At 54.0% G+C, this 16,657-nt stretch overlaps 4 protein-coding genes across 4 annotated transcripts; 1 reads left to right on the top strand and 3 right to left on the bottom strand.

The window, feature by feature from the left end:
* Window positions 1-2,303: 2,303 nt before the first annotated feature.
* On the bottom strand, window positions 2,304-4,887 carry J4E79_010805 (uncharacterized protein; the record flags this gene model as incomplete). Its single annotated transcript, XM_049359638.1, has 4 exons — window positions 2,304-3,390; window positions 3,444-3,565; window positions 3,615-4,252; window positions 4,305-4,887. The coding sequence occupies 4 exons, from the start codon at window positions 4,885-4,887 to the stop codon at window positions 2,304-2,306; spliced, it is 2,430 nt and encodes an 809-aa protein (XP_049205940.1).
* A 1,861-nt stretch (window positions 4,888-6,748) lies between these two features.
* J4E79_010806 (uncharacterized protein) lies at window positions 6,749-10,189 on the bottom strand (the record flags this gene model as incomplete). Its single annotated transcript, XM_049359639.1, has 1 exon — window positions 6,749-10,189. One exon carries the CDS (start codon window positions 10,187-10,189, stop codon window positions 6,749-6,751), a length of 3,441 nt encoding a protein of 1,146 aa, XP_049205941.1.
* Window positions 10,190-14,084: 3,895 nt separating this feature from the next.
* J4E79_010807 (uncharacterized protein) lies at window positions 14,085-15,089 on the bottom strand (the record flags this gene model as incomplete). The annotated part of the gene is made up of 1 exon (XM_049359640.1): window positions 14,085-15,089. One exon carries the CDS (start codon window positions 15,087-15,089, stop codon window positions 14,085-14,087), a length of 1,005 nt encoding a protein of 334 aa, XP_049205942.1.
* A 438-nt stretch (window positions 15,090-15,527) lies between these two features.
* J4E79_010808 (uncharacterized protein) lies at window positions 15,528-15,967 on the top strand (the record flags this gene model as incomplete). The annotated part of the gene is made up of 2 exons (XM_049359641.1): window positions 15,528-15,700; window positions 15,865-15,967. The coding sequence occupies 2 exons, from the start codon at window positions 15,528-15,530 to the stop codon at window positions 15,965-15,967; spliced, it is 276 nt and encodes a 91-aa protein (XP_049205943.1).
* Between the last annotated feature and the right edge of the window lie 690 nt (window positions 15,968-16,657).

Genomic DNA, 16,657 nt, shown 5'->3' on the forward strand with positions numbered 1-16,657 from the left:
TCATATATATCTGCCCCTACCGCACCTCCCTCTTCCCTCCCCTCACATCAACTACCATCATCAACACACATCTCTGGGGTGTGCATCACACCAGCGCTATAACCTGGACCGTGGGTCTCCCAAAGGGTTTACACGGTAGGAAGGGCCTGTAGCGGGAGGCTCTTGAAAGAGCCGGTTGGCAGAGCGGTGGGGCTGTTCAACACTGGGGAGTGAGGTATGACTTGTCTCCCTTCCCTCCTCTTTTCCCCCGAGAGATATGAGAGCTGACATTGCGCAGGACCTATGGATGATAAAAGAAGATTCATCGCATACGAGATCCGGCGTCGTGGCAAAGACCCTTTGATCAGAAGATCAGAGGAACAGCCACAGATTGGGGTGTGTATCATGCCAGCGCTATGATTAAACCCGTAAGAAGCCAAAACAGGCGTACACGGTGAGGAGGAGGGATGGTTCATAGTGGGCAGCTCTTGACCGGGCTGGTTGGCAGAGCGGAAGGAGCTGCTGACACGACTGCAAGGTATGTTCTCTCTCCCGTTCTCTATCCATTCCCCTTCTTTCTCCTTCTCCGCTTGAGACACAAGGTCGCCAGCTAACATAACACAGTTTCTCAAAGAAGAGCCCAGCAGTCCGTGGTGATTCCCAGAGAGGAACCACACCGAACGCGATAGCCCTCTGAGAAAGGCATCGCGGAGTTCACGATGAATTCTCCAAAGAGAGAATTGTTTTACCTGGGCGCCCAGGTCGAAGGGGTCTGCACCAGACCAGTAACCTCGAGAGGGGCCCCTTCTCAGTCCGATTGTTCAAAACACACTAGGACGCAGTATCGTGTGGTCAAGAGCTCTGCGCACCTATCCATGGTGGTTTCCAACGCCACTCATGGGTAGGATGCGTCAGAACAAGAAGACTGAGATAAGGCTCTATCTGGACGTTGGGGCTTCTTAACGGGAGCGGTTGGGGGAGCGGTGGGACCCTCAACATACATATATCTTTTCGTTGGTTGCCTTTCGCTTGTCTGGGGGGCTGAAGAAGAGATATTGTCATCGATGTGGTCTGAGCCTCGTCATGTAGCCTGAGATGCGCATGCACTCAGGAAGCAAGACAAATCCAGTCGAAAGCTGCTTTCAACCTTTCACTATCCCAAACTTCCAGCGCCTTTACCCCACCAACTTCACTGTACAAACACCAGGCATCAGCGCCTCCACACCACCGCCTTCACTGTAAACACACTAGGCAACAGCCCTACAATCCCCTTCCCCCTCCTCTCCTCTCCCCTATATATATTCCTCCCCTCTCGCCCTTTCCTTCCCTTCTCCTCCCCTCTCGCCCTTTCCTTCCCTTCTCTTCCCCTCATCAAACTGGCGTCTGCAACAGACCAGTCCCTCGAGACGGAACTCCATACGCGTTTGATCCGACAGATTATCACGTGTCACCAGGAAAGTCTACGACCGGCGAAGCTTTCCAATGATGATACAGATCGTCTGTCTGACGAGCGCGTGGGAGTCTGATTTCGAGTGGGGGCTTCTTAGCGGGAGCGGTTGGGGGAGTGGTGGGACCCCCAACGTGTGTGGATATATGGGTTCTTTTCGTTGGCTTCCGCGGCTTGTCTGGGGTGCTGAAGAAGGGATTGTTTGGCGTGATGTAGAGTGAGTTGACTACAGTATCAGCAAACCATGGACAAACTGGGTGGAAACACGCCTCTTCAGCTTCTTACTACTCTCTTCAACTAACGATACTTCACGCCTCTTCCCCCCTTCAAGCGATAGACATAACCTCCACCTCCTCCCGTCCACCTCCCCTCCGCCTCCCCCACCCACCCAGTCTGCATGCAGACCAGCATACCTACCTGACAGACCTCGCCGGAGGTTTTCGACCCTCCAAAACCCCATCCCATGCCATCCTTTCGATAGCTACACGCAAACAGATGTACTGGTGTAGTTTAATCTGATGGCTTGAGACGGTTTAGGTGGGCGCCGAGGCTGATTCCGAGATAACCTTGATGGAGGTGGGGCTTTCCTTGACGGGGGCGGTTGGGGGAGCGGTGGGATCCTCGACGTGTGTCGGTGTGTGGGTTCTTTTTCTTTTCGTTGGCTACCTTGGCTTGGCTGGGGGGTTGAAGAAGAGAGGGGATAAGTATAGACGATCATTATCCTATGTCATTATTACTATCCCAATCAGCCATGTATGCCTGCCCTATCCCATCCATCATTATACAACCCAAATATTTCCTTATATATGACCAATCAGGGGAATCGTAAAAAGAAGATCATATGCCACCACTGTGCTCTGAGATCGAGATGCAGTCATCAATCCCTATTAATAACCCTCAAACTCCTCCTCGGATTCAAAAGCACACCCCTCGCGCCCCAAAAGCTCGGCTCTTGACCATCCAACAACCCATCCACAACACTCCCCTCACTATTCCTCCTGCCCCAGCGATCCCCCTCTCCAGGCCCGCCATACGCCGTCGTAGGCATAGGCACGGCATCGCTCCCCCTCCTCGTAATATCAAAGCTACCGGCGGCAACACCCCCATGACTACTACCACCCAGCGTACCAGGCGGCCGCTCGCTGCTGTTCTTGCCCGAGCTACTAGTAAAAGTGCCCTGTTTCTCCGCATTCGCACGCGTCTGCACAGCCGCAGCGTGCGACTTCCAGATCTGGACTTGGCGGCGGTAGATCCAGGCGCAGAAGGCGAAGTAAGCGGCGATGATGAAGAAGACGCCTGCGATTACGCCGGCGACGATGGCGGCGATGTTGGGGCCGCTGTCGCCGGATGAGGCACCCTGCGGGTTTCCGTTGACGACGTTGGTTATCGTGGCGCCATCGGGGCCCGTCATGGTGTAGGTTTGGGGTTTGCCGGTTGCGAGGGGGCCTTGGGTGGGTGTTTGGACGGGGGCGGTGAGGGTGGCGCCTCCGGTTGCTGCGCCGCCGATTACGCTTTGGACGGCTTCGGGGACGGCGTAGCCGTACGAGCCTTCGATGCCGGCTTCGACGCCGAATCCGCGCTGGTTGATTTGTTGGGCGAGGGGGTTGCCGGTGCTGCCTTTGTCTTTGGAGTTGTAGCCTTGGAGCGCGTTTTTGCCTGTTACGGCGGTGAACTGGTCGCTCCAGCCTAGGCTGCTCATGTTGAAGACGTAGATGCCGGGCGCGTCGCAGCCGAGGTCGGTGTTGTAGCCGCCTAGGACGATCATCTGGTGGTCCCAGACTTGGCATAGATGGCCGGCACGTGGAGGAGGTATGCTGGCCTTGTCGGTGCCTTGTTCGACTTCGATCCAGGAGAACGACGGAACGGAAAGGATCCACATGTCGTCGCGCTGCGTTTGGGTGTCAAGCTTGCCTGGTTCATTGAGATCTTGACCGGCGAACATGTAGATGTTGTACGATGAGCCGCTAGACATTGTTAGTAAGGATTGTGAGTGGTAATCAAAGTAGGGTGTACTCACTCTGCAGCAGCTCCTACAACTGTACATGGGTTGACTCGGTACTTTGGTGTCTTGCCAGAAGTACTCTGCTTGTACCATGTCGATGTCTCAATGTCGTAAACGTCGATAGTGTTCATCTGGGTCTAGATTCTGTTAGCATCCGCTATCACATCCTAATGCAATCCAACTTACGAAAGTAGCATTGTCACCACCAGTCAGCCCAATCAAGAGACCTTCTTTTCCAAAGCCAGGGACGTAAACAAGCGAACTATCCGCGCGCTCAGGGAACGAAGCCGTGTTCTGTAGTCCGCCATATGTGATGTTGCGCCAGACACCGTCCGAACCAGCGGTCTTGCCATCTCCGAGAGACTCCACAGCATTGTTGCTCTGGCCCGGGAACGTAAACTCGAGCAAGCTCTTCAGATACAGTCGCGGGGTCTGAATGCTCCAGCCTTCCGTCGTGAGGAAGTCCAAATGGCCAGCGAAGTAAAAGCCCCTGCCGAGCGTGGGAACGGTAAGACCCGCACCTTCGGCGACGCGTTGTACAGACTGTCCAGCATCCTCTGCCTCTTCTCCACCAGCCGAGGTCTTAGGATCGGCGTGTTCGATCCACTGCGTGCCTCCAATGTTGTATTCCCAGACTGAGTTGTTTGAAGGGTCGGCCTGTGGGCTGTCGGAGAACTGACCACCGTAGAGCCATAACGAATCGTGCGATGCCCAGAGCTGACCGAGCGAAACAGCTGGTGGGCCTGTGGGCTTGGGGAGACCGGTCAGAGCGGGTGAGGCGACTTGCCAGGATTCGGTGAGATCGAGGGTAAGGAAGTCGTTGTCTGTATCATGTTAGCATTGAATGCGCAGAGATGACTGCGTCTTGTATCGTACTCCATGTGTCCTCTTTCTGTTGGCCGTCGGTGGTTCTGCGGAATCCGTACATGTACAGTGTTCCGTTGACGATGGCGCTTTGTCCACTCCATCGTCTACACGCATCGGTCGGACTGTCTTCTCGTCTGACGAGCATCGAGCGTTCTGCATTTGCCTGGATCAAGTTCGCCGGGATCGCGCCACCCCGTACGCCGACGTGTTTGAGGGGATTGAGTTGGATGATCGGTAGCATCAATGCCAGTAGGACACTGAGGAGGCCGAACCGGTAAAGCTTCGTTGGTAAGAAGGATTGCGATGTGGTAGTCATGCGCGACACGTTCTCGTTCGCCTCGTCCTCGTCGCAAACCGATTCCCAATCGTCTTCGTCGTCAGCCAGCCTCTCTCCCTCCGCGCTGAAGATATCGTTCCGGCTCCTAAACCTCAGCATCTTCGCGGGTCTTAACCTCCTCAAACTCTCTCCATGTGTCGGCACCGGGCTCCTCTCCTCCATCATCTTATTCTCATCCACCAGCCCCACCTCCGTGAATATCGACATGCGGCGACCCTCGGGCCTCGTCGCGGGTTGTGGTCGGACTTGCTCCATTGCTTATTATCGCTACCAAACACGTGCGCCCAGGTGGTCGCGTGCACGTCGTGGGGTAAAAAAGGGCCGTCAAACGTAAACGAGTCGTGTTCGCAAAGGGTTCCTCGGGTCTCGTCAGGTGGAAGGAAGCCAGCGGGTAAATGGTCAAAATGACGTCGCAGTTCAGGAACAAGGTCGGCACCCTTGACCCGGTTCTATTCGACGAGCGACGAGGGAGAGACGGGTTAACAGCCGGATACTATATGTGCCGGTACGCAGGATGCACGTTCGAGGGTGAGCGGGTGGCAAGGGCCCTGGTGAGGAGGCGTAGGCTGCGGAGGACGCTGATTTGCGTGTGGCACAAACAGCCGGAATGACAATCAGCTAGGTGGAGCGAATGGATGTCACTGCAGAAGCGAACGGGCGATGCGGATGCAGATGCAAAACGAGGGACGCGCAACCGAGAGTAACGCAACGGCCAGAACAACAGCAATAACAGACACAGCGGCGATGGAGTGAAGGATTACACTGGGTACAGTAAGATAGAAGGGGGGGAAATACGGGCACCCAAATGTGGAGTGCAGCAGTACGAACCCTAATCCTCCATCCGCCTCCGCCAGCAGCCATCCGACCCTACCTCGGAGCGCTGAAAGCGAGGCCATCCTGTCCGTTTCGTCGCCTCGCCTTCGCGCCAAAGCCGTTGACTGGCCGCGGATAGACAAGCCAACGTCATGGAGGGTGCCGGTTAAGGGAATGATCAGAAATCGCGCCATTGGCCTCGCAACGTTGCAAGCCCCGGCCGCCTTTGGTTGTAGCAGGGACCACCTGACATAAGCCAAGACAGGTGGGTACTCGAGCAGGGAACTGCCCGTCCAAGTTTGTCAGCCTGCACGAGGTGTCACCATGTCTGTTGTGTCGTGACGATATGTTCGAGGGAGTTTGTGTATGCACTCCACGATGTACTTTCCTTTCCCTTGAACATCTTCGTGGTGGCCAGACATCCATCGCATCTTCACCACGGACGAAGTTTGCCCCGCGCCCTCCGCCAACCCAACCTAATAGATCACACCACCCACTCACACCCTCCAACCGCGTCTATCCCAGCACCCTCCCACACATTCCATCGTACTCGGACCCTCTAAGCTCTCTAACACCTCTAGTCTCTTTACCATACGTCGTATGGGTCCCGGAGATTTCAATAGCTCGTGCAGCGTGCGTTAGCCTTTGTGCTCACACACCTTCCACCATCCACAGCCTCGTCCTTTCTACACCTGCTTGTCTGCATGCGGCTGTGGATCCACGTTTCGTGACCCCTAAAACCCTTCCTGTGTAATTCTATTTTAGGTTTTGCGCTGCACCTGGATCCGACTATGGAATGTGTTGTGTTGTTTACCGTGCCTCCCAGTGTAATGTAACTATGTTGAGGCGTTGAGCGTGGCTGTGCGGCTCCGTAAACGCCGGATGTATCGACACAACGTTTACTTCGCCTTGCGTTGTTCGATGCTCGCTAGGCACAACCTTGAACATTTGAACAACCAGCCTAGAATGCACTACGCGCGATGCGCTACGCACGCGAAGTAGATTTCGTGTGGGTAACAATGGGGGCAAAGCGAGATCTCGGGTGCCAACCGACACGATGTGGCGAAGAGGCTTAGTGCGGCTGATGGCTTCGTTTAGAGAGGTCACGATGGGGGAAGATACGGGGTGTGGGAGGAACGCTAGATATTATACTATGCTCGAGTGCTGCACTAGGTGATGGTGTATATGGTTTTATATACTATGTACACGCGACCAATGCGTTACCCCAAGTACGTTCACTGTACTACTGCCGCTTGAAGCGCCTGAAAGCGACACAACCCAGCGACATGTATCATTCCATTTCCTATGAAAGGTCGTAGTACTCGTCAATTTGTTCTCCATGCTCACTGGAGATGAAATCCATTATATCATCCACCGTCCCGTCCAAGTCGTCTTCATCGACTTCTTTGCAGTTGTCGCGGAGAAGCTGGATCAGCTGGTCCAACGCGGTCTGCAGTACTTGCGGAGTCCAGATGTACTTGCGCTCTTCTGCCACTTCTTCTGCGATCTTATCCCAATTGAAGTCTCCATCTTCTTCACGATCATCGCGATGGTTTTGCAGGCTCGCGATCAAGTCGTATTTGTCGCCCCATTGCATCTTGTCGCCAGTAGACAGGCTCAGCTTCGGGCCATCTGAGTCGGTCGAAGTGCCGCCAGGCTGGGCCTCCTCAACCGGAAGCTCATCGTTCTCCGTGGGTGCTGAGACTTTACTGTCTTGCTCGGACTGGTCGTCGTCCGAGTCTTGTGATGAGCTGCTCGACGCAACGCTCTGTTGATCTTCGTAGTCTTCGATTGGGTCGGCGTCCTCGATTGAGTCCCCATTGTCCTGCTGTCCTTCGTCGTTATCGTCTGGTTGCGGTTGCTCTGAGGAGATGATCGGTGCGGTGCTGAATGGTTCGTCTTCATCGGATGGTTCCTCAATCTCCTGCTCGGCGTCATCACCAGTTGTCGGTGATTGGGTACGGTTCGAGTCGAGAGCTGGATCTATCAGGGCTGGACCGATCAAGGCCGGATCAATCAGGGCCGGATCTACTTGGGTTTCCTGTACAACTGGCTGGGTTTCCTCCACGACCTTGTCGTCGCCCTCTGCGTGCTCTGACTGATCATCATTGGCAAGCTCCAGATCTGCTACTAACTCCTCAGAGACTTCAGGCTCGGGACGCTTCTCCGGTTCGTTTGCTTCCAGTGTATCGCTCTTTCGAGGACGTCCGCGCTTGTTGGAGGGCGTCGAGGTCTTTGGTTGCTCGTCAACATCAGCACCCTCATTCAAATCCGCAATGACATCTCCTGTGTCCGTCGGGCGGGGCGTTTGATCCTGGTTGGCTTCGGTACCCTCGCTTTTCCGTGGTCGTCCACGCTTCTTCTTCGGCGGCGAGACTTTCGATTGCTGATCGGCGTCAACCATCTCCTCATCTGAGTTTTCGATGACATCCCGTTTCTTGGTCGGGCGAGACTCCTCTTCGTTGTCGACTTCTGCGGCCTCGCTCTTCTTTGACTTTCTGCGTTTCTTCTTCTTCGGTGGGCTGTCCGCTTCTTTGTTGGGTTGGTGTTCTTCGTCAGAGTTGTCAACAATCTCGTCGGTCTCGGCCGTGCGGAACTTCTTGGGCTTCTTCACTTCCGACCCTTCGCTCTTCCTTGGCCGTTTAGCCTTCTTGGGCGGCGGCAAGGCCTGGGCTTCTTCATCATCCGAGTTGTCGATAACATCCTGTGACTTGGCAGAGCGAGGATTGGGTTTGGGTGTTGCGCCAGCCTCTCCCTTTGGCCGCCCGCGCTTCTTGGGAGTAGGCTCGGGAATCGCAGATTTAGAAGCAGCAGGCTTCTCCTTCCTCGGCTTGCGTTCGACCTCAATCTCTGGCGGGGATTCGCGCTTCTGCAGATTTCTCCACTTCTGTACAACCTGGATCCGGCTTCGGGTGTTGTCCATCTCGCGGCTGACTTGCTGCCAGTTGATGTCCTTGATCGTGTATTCGTCAATGGGCGGTAATCCTTCTTCGGCGCGGTGGTCTTCGTCCCGTTGAGCGACCGTAGTGACGGCGCGGATGAAAAGCTCCTCCTCTTCTTCGTCCCAGCGCGAAGACTTGAGTTTGTCACCATATTGCAAGTAGTCGCGCCACCTGTTTTGACAGTCGTGCATGGAGCGATCCCCCATGCCTACTGAAATGACCTTCCACTTGTTGGGGTGCATCCCGTAGAACTGTTTCAGCCGTTTGTCTTCCTCTTCCGTCCATACTCCCCTCTTGAACTGATGGTATGTCTGACGGATATGTCTTCTCAGCCTGTCGTGCGAGCGTTCTGTGCGAAGGTGCTTAATGTCGTCCCAGAATTCCGCGCTTTCACGCGCGTCCTCGACGTCCTGTGGCGACCACTCGCTCTTGGATGATATAGTTCCATCGCCAGTGTTGAAGCTGGGGTCAGTTGGATTCCATTGTATGATGTCCACAAGTTCAGACACCTCCAAGCCTTTCCTCTGCTGGTAGTCTACGATAGCTCGACGGATGAGCTCTTCCTCGTCTGCTGTGAAGTCGCCGGAGCTTCGTAGATCTGGGGGGTGTTGTAGGTCATGCTCGGTGTTCAGTGCTCTCTCTGCCGCGGTACCAGAGGGAGGATCTTTCCAGGTGAAGCTGTATCTGCCACTCTCCCGCCTTGGTTTTGCTTTCCTCGCAGATGACCGTCTCTTCTTTGTCTTCTTCTTCTCTTTGAAATCGCTGTGATCATCTCCGGACGGTGGAGCAACGTCTGCTTCATCACTGGAGACGGGCTCTCGCATAATGCTGTCCTCGTCTTCCTCTTCGCCCGACGGCTGAGCAGGCGTGCGAACCGGAGTAGGCCGGTTGTCGATCATGTCCTTGTTCTTCTTTGTCTTCTTCAAACTGAGACGCGGCTTGGGGGTAGATGTCTGCGCGTTGCTCGCTCCTCCGTTCGTGGGACGCGGGTCGTCGTCCGGGATCTCGTAGAGGTTTCTCGATTTCGCGACGGGGGTTTGTGGCTTCTTGATTCGTTTTAGTTTCGACTTCTGGACGGTCCGTGGTTGCTCGGCGTCCTCGTCTTCCCCGCCTCCAATAAGGTCTCGAAGTGTAGTCAGCGACTTGGGCGTACCAATCTTCCGCCGCTTAGCCGATGAGGGTGTTCCGTCAGCGCTCCTTGCAGCAGCTTTGCGTGTATGTGCGTCATTCGACTCCGGCGCGTCCACTTCTTGAGCGCGCTTGTGTTTCGATGCCGTATGCGAGGGTGAGGCGGTCGCGTCTGCGATCATGGTTGTATCTCCGTCCTGGTCCATGCCTGCGTCTTGCATGGCGTCGCTGATAGCCCGATCGCGCTTCGACTGCTTGCTCTGCTTGTATGTGCGTTTGCCTTTGGTTGCGCTGGACGGAATGACGTGGCTGGACATGGGCGAGGAAGCAGTCGCTTGCGCGGGTCGTCCGGGAATTTGGGAGTCGGGTACCTCGACTGCGGTGGAGTGGGTGAAAGCATTGGTGGCAGGCGATTCGGGCTCCGGTTGCGTCGCAGGAAAGGGAAAAGGAGATGACGCCGGAATGTCGTTCTGGGCTAGCATGCCTTTACCTGGAGAAGTCGCGACACTCTTCTTCGTCAGACCGAGTGCGCTGTTTCGCTTGCGCTTCTTCTGGATGAGAGGAGAGGCGTCCTGGCTGCCGTCGACCTGGGAGAGGGTGCCAATGGAGCCGGCGGCGCCGATGCGCGTGCCCTTTTCGCTCATGAGCTGCTCTGACGCGGCGACGTCATCCATGTCTGGGTCTGCCACTCCAATGCGTTAGTCGAGGCTCTGCACGGGAAGGCGGAGGTTGATGGAGCGAAAAAGTGCCCATTAAAACGCGTCGAGGCCGTCTACTCACTAAAGTGGGACCTGCGCGCCGTGGCGGGGGAAGCTACCGTCGCGGCCTCGCGTTTTGGGGAAGGAACGGGCTGAGAAGAGGAAGTACCCATCCTTCTCCTCAGATCGCTGAAGATGGCATACCCAGGGCTGGATTCGAGCATTGGCGTCGTGATAGCCTTTTGCTGTCGCGAACTTTGTCGATAACTCCAAAAAATTGACGTGTCGCGCTGCGCGAGAGACGTTTCTGGTCCCTGACTAGCCAAACCCGGGCTAGGCTATCTCTGGCCCCGGTTCACTGATACCCAGCGGTCCTCCCCGCTCCCCGCTCACTCCTCTCGTCCCGTGTGAGACACGCATCCCGGAACGGATTCAGGTCATGGCTGATGTATTGCTGGCACCTCTTCTCGTGATCCCACGACTGCTGTATCAATCGCACCGTACACCTGAAGCCACGTCGTAGCAGAATGTTCTCCAATACGACGATGGATGTCACACCCGAGCACGTGGAGATTGAGACAGAGACGCGGACTCGGTGATCAGCTACTTGTTCGAATCGAACATCGCTGTTCTATTTTCCGGTATATCTGCAGTAGTAAAACCTCGGAACATGGGGCGGTTCATTCGATGTGACTTGTCAACAGCATACCAGAGAGGCGCACTGAGCACTCCGGGATGATCCAAGACTACTGTTATACTCCTTGAGCACTTAAGAACCTTCTTGCGAATCGCTCTCCAGATCCATACAGCATCCTCTCACTCGGCCCATTACGTCCTCTCACTTCATTGCGTATTTCTTTGATATGCATATCTGTTGGCACTGATGTGTATAGCTACTAGCATCTCTTCAATCAGTCAACTTCTATTCCCACTTTCACTTACGATCATTACACTGTCGGACGGAATTGAGTTTCATCACTCATCGCATACCCGATCTGCTACATCAATTATTCACGTCGACTTACCGGGCTATGGGCGACAGAGGCTTCCGAAATCTCATGTTGTCTCAAGCTCTCTAAAATGGGTCAACGACAGAAGCAGAATGAAACTCGCCATACCGAACGACAAGCCGTACTATCGGGGCTAAATGCGAAGATCGAAGATCTCGACGTCGCTATCGCCAGTCTGATGGGAGAACAGCATTCACTGAAACGCGCTCGAGAATACGTTCTATCGACAAACAACACCGTAACAGGTGTCTCAAATGATAACACTGCTCGCGCGGAGTCAGCCCCGAAATTACTCAAAATACCTACATACCCTTCACCGTTCCACCAAGCAAGGAAAATACAGTCAAGTCTCCGCCAGGAAGTACTGATCTGCAACGCCATGGATCGGGAAAAGAGTTCGTCGCCTCAGGGATCTGTTGGATTGCTATCGAGCGACGAGTTCGAGGCTTCTTTTCCAGACCATAACGTACACGGAGGCAACAAGGACAGCAACCACATTGACGGTGGCGATGACAAGGGCGTTGGAGATGATGTTAGGCCATCCGTTGAACGCATATCTTCGTCAACACCAGAGATTCACTCTGCAACTTCCTCAGTCATAGCAGCCAACACGTTCTCACGCAGCAGCACTCCTTCTCCGGAAATTGAGCCAGGCGCATCTAAGCCATTAGCTCGAACCGGTCAAGGCGCTCATTGGCAGACAAAACGTGTGGCCAAACGCAAGTTACAGGAGAACGCGGCCAAAGCCCGAGAAGTACGGAAGAGGAAGTTGGCGAAATCATCAGCAGCATGAGACTGAGATCTAGGTCCACGAACAAAGGAAAAGTTCTATGCATATCGGGGTATGTTCAGGCGTTTAGGCAGGAGTTTGGAGTTGTTGTCATGATGGAAAAGTTTGGATGGGATAGGTGTTAAGAGTGAACACTTGTAGTTACCGAAAAATCAAAAGCTATGTTTTCTCCAGTCCGATGCTTCTACATTTACTAGTATGTTACAAGCCTACTAATCTTTCTCAGACACAACAATTGATACCGAGAGTCAAGGAGGATAAACCCGACTATTCGCAACGCCCGCGTTCAAGGACGCCTCTCTACGTCCACTGTTGAAATCCCACACATTTTGAGTGGCTCAAACCCCCATCCTCTAGTCTTCCAAAACAACCCACCATGCTGCGCTCACTATATATAGTGTGATACTTGGATGGATAATGAGGGAGTTGGTGATGCGTAGAGAATGGGCGATGTTTTTGCAGGATTGGCCGTGTCAGTAGCTTTGCACATAATGCAGCGGCGGGCGATGCGACATGGGAACGTCAATATTGCCTGGAAGCGACTCTCATGCAGAAGTGTAAAACAAGCATTGCGCTTTCTCGTCGCAAGGATAGCAGAATTATTCCCTTCGCGCTCGGGGTCTGGTGTATTCCATTGATGATGTTCGCCGCGGTAGTTGATAGGCTTGGCAATTTTCTCGCACACGAAGCCACTCCCACAGGCGCCGCCTCGCTGCGCTCGATCACTGACAAGTCATGCAGTTAAACATCTATTTACTGTGGGCTTAAACGCGCTCAATATACGACCAATGTTGATAGTATTCATGGTGTTACGCATCGCCCTGGGTCCTCGTCCCTTCCTCGCAGGACCCGGTTCATGGGCGTCGGAAAGCGCGACGCGATGCGAGACGCAGCTTCCTCCGCCACACCATCAACTTCCCAACCACCTCATCAACTTCGCATGTTTTCTTCCTCAACCGACGAGCAAGCCCATCGCATCGATGAAAAAAAGGTACAACCTGTCAGATTGCCATCAACGTCCTGCCTCCCAGCGCAACACGAAGTCGCAAACCAGTCAGCTGAAGATCATCGCCACGAGCGCCGAAGCACCACGTAAAAAAGCCTCACTCCGGGACATCGAGGCTGATAGTCATCAACCAGGGTGGAGATTCTGTGGCTACTTAGAGTAACTCAGAAGAGGATGCATACTATTAGAAATGATTCTATGAAGTATGATCGACATGATGAGCAGAAGGAGGGACGGAGGGAGGGCGGTTTATATAGGCAGAGGGGGGAGGGCATGGGCCAGGAGGGCACGTGATGCCTAGGTGGCATTGGGAGGAGGATTTTTCACAAGATCCACTGTGTGTGGCCGGTGTTGGCCGGGAGGGCCTGTCGTGGGGGCTGGGAGTGAAATTTCTGAGCGTTGACGGGGTGTTTGTTCAGTGTGGGATCATAGCGTTCGGCCTGCGGTGTGCGTGCGGGCGAACTTTACCACTGTGACGCGTGTGAATGGTTGTTGTGTTGGTTTTGCGGAGACTTGTACCACGGCGAAAATGGCGGTCGAATCAGGTTGGGTCAGGGGCGGTGGATAGCGGGCGGGTCGCGCCTTTGAAGCGTTGCGCATGACGGAACACGAAAAGAAGGCGAGAACATCACTGGATCAGGTCGCGACCACTTGCGGATAATGAGCACGATGGCGACGAGCAGAACTTTGTGTCTGAGTCGATGAGCTATCATTTGATCATGTCTCGTCGCAATATGAGCCCGGTGTTGGCCGTCTACTGCCAATCGCACGTTCTTTACACCGGCTCAAATGGCTACCTTCAACGCTTGAGCTACTCCATCCGGATGTCACTACAACACTATGGAGGAAATCTGACTTGAACGGTCGAGAGTGATCCGCAATGTTTGTCTTTCTCTGTTTGTTGCCTGTGATGTCTCCATACCGTTGGTCGCAACTCCTGCGACGTTCAGCCTCACCTATCCCTCATCCACGCTAGAGATTGCAGTGCAAAAGCCTTGCATTTGCATATGCCCTCCGACTTCTGCGCTTCCCAGCCTTGCGGTCAGCCTTGTCGTTTTCCAGTTCCTACTCACTGTCCTCCACCACAAGCTTCGGCCCCACGGTCCTCCCATCAAACCGCTGACGTCGCTCACTGACATGAACATCCACCTCCCTCCCCCGCTTCCTATACCCCTTGACAAGCCACTCGCCAAACTGATACAAACAAGCCAACCGCGCCTCCCCTCCCTGAAGATGATTCACACCTTCAAGATACACTTTTTTGACCCCGCCATGTTCAAGCATCGGTCTGAATCCGAAGGCATCCAGAAAATCTTCTAGATCGCGAGGTCTCTGGTATTGTGTGTACGCTCTATCGACGAGCTGGATCCAGTGGAATGACATGGCGATGGTGTCGAGCTGTGTGCATTTCAGCATAAGGCTAATGTCGAGGTTCTCTTCGATGTCATGTTTGAATCGGATGATATGCGCTCTGTACTTTACGTGGGGGAAGTTGATGCGCTTGATGGCTGCGAATCCCTGGGTAGTCGCTACGCCATCGATGGTGACCGCGGGGAACGTCGAAAGGAAGTCTGCGAACCAGCGGGCGATTCTGAAGGGCTTCTTTGCATCGTACTTGAAGTCGAACCACTCGGTTGTTGAGAGCATGAAGAGGGTGACTTCGCTCAGGAGCTGCTTGTTCGCAAATGCGAGAGCAGGTAGCCACGGCGCGACTTTCGTGGTCGTCAGTTCATCCTCAGCCTTCCGATCGCAGATGATGAGGTCGTCTGGCCAGCGACAGGTGCAACAAGGGTTGTTGTAATTGTCGACATGGAGATGCTTTGCTAGACTCGAGGTGTTGCGCGCATTCTCCAAATAGGCCTCGAAGACGTCGCAACAAGGCTTGCGGTATCTGAGGTGGCCATGATCCGCCAGCGTGGAGTCATTGTGCGCTGTCTCTAGGTGCAAGTAGGCTGCGAAGATCTTGAGACGTAGCTCCGCGGGTAGGAGGAGGAATTTGGTGAACTTGGGCTCATGAAAAGATGCTACTTGATGACGGGCGACTTCGGGGATGAGGTTGGCCGCAGTCATTGTCGCGTTGCGAAGTGTCTACCTCTCTCGTACTTTCGAGTAGTCGGTGACTGATGGTAGCATGGAGGCCTTGATTCCCCCGCGCGGGTTGCCTGGCGCCATGCTTAGATGCCAGGATTACATACCTACGTCACGTGATACCTTCATCTCCGCAGACGTCCTTTACCTAGGTAAATTCACTTGAGCTACTGCCACACCCTGATGCCTAGACTAAAGCTGTTGGCGCACGGTCTCTGTAAGTATACTTTTAAGCGCATGTAAGTTAACTGCATTGTTCACGCTTACCGCCGCAGTGTGTCAACCCGTTAGTCCCTGCCAACTCTCACAGAACTTGATCTTGACGAATCAAAATGTCGAACTACATCGGTTCTACAGTACCAGTATGTCTCGAGGATTAGAACGCTCGAGGCTTTAACTAAGCAAGCACTTCAGGTCAACATGCCCAGGGAGAACGCGCACCTTGTAGACGAAGCCACAGCCTTTGAGGCTTTCACCCAATACACGGAAATCTCTGCAGAGGAAGAGTTCACCAGGATATCGGCAGCGTGCGTTGCATACCTCGAAGACGACCGCAAATCTAGTTTCGAGGCTTTCGTACCGGACTGTCATCTGTATGTTTTGAAGACTCTGAAGCTACTTTACAAACACGAGGGCCATGTGTCGATTTGCGATGCTGTCTTTTTCGACATGGCAGGCTGGTATGACGCATTCAGGGTTCCGTATTTTCACGAGCATCAGTATCATTGCTGGTACGGTTGCTGTTATGTGGGCAAAGATACGACCAATATCCTTGTATCGCGCGACGTCCCGACCGCGGTAACATATATGCACCAAACTACGAATGGCCTGGTACCGATCGAGCAGCTGGCATTCTGTGATCTCGCAGAGGTCGCAACGGAGTATTTGGCTTTCACCAACGATTTCGATATATGGCCAGACGAGAAGGTGGCTGCTTTTCGGGAGTTCTCAGGTCCTGTCGTCGAGTGGCTCCACTATGAGAACGGCATTGAGCGAATCGAGTGGACGGCTTTTAAGGATGTCGCTGCAGCAGTAACGGGATATCTATCCTATGAGCCGCCACCATACTTCCCTCACTTCTTACAACTTCCGGCTGAACTTCGAAAGATAGTTTACCATTACTATCTTCTCGAACATGGAACTGTATGGCCGGATTCGCACAACCCTCACACGGATGATTGGGATATTTCTCAAGAATGGAATTGTTGTGTATGGCACTACCCAACCTCTTTGAAGCTTTGCAACAAGAGCGAGAGGACTTTGTTCCCAAACCCGCGACATTGCAACTATTGGTCACGTTCGCTCCCTGCTTTAGCCTCCACATGCGGACAGTTGCAGGGCGAGGTCGTTGTCTACATGCTTGAGCGCACGCAGTGGATCTTTCTCAACTTTGAGGCGGGTGACGAAAACTACGACGGTGGCTCGTGGGTTCACAACGAATTGACCGCAATCCCTCATGGTGATGGTTTGCTGGCGGTAAAGAACCTAGTCATTCGTCTTGGAGATGTGTCTCACCTCTCTCAGGCGTCACTCGTTCCAAAAAGCCCCAT

This window comes from Alternaria viburni, assembly GCF_023758015.1.
Source record: "Alternaria viburni strain BMP 2772 chromosome Unknown scaffold_33, whole genome shotgun sequence".
Lineage (NCBI taxonomy): Eukaryota > Fungi > Ascomycota > Dothideomycetes > Pleosporales > Pleosporaceae > Alternaria > Alternaria viburni.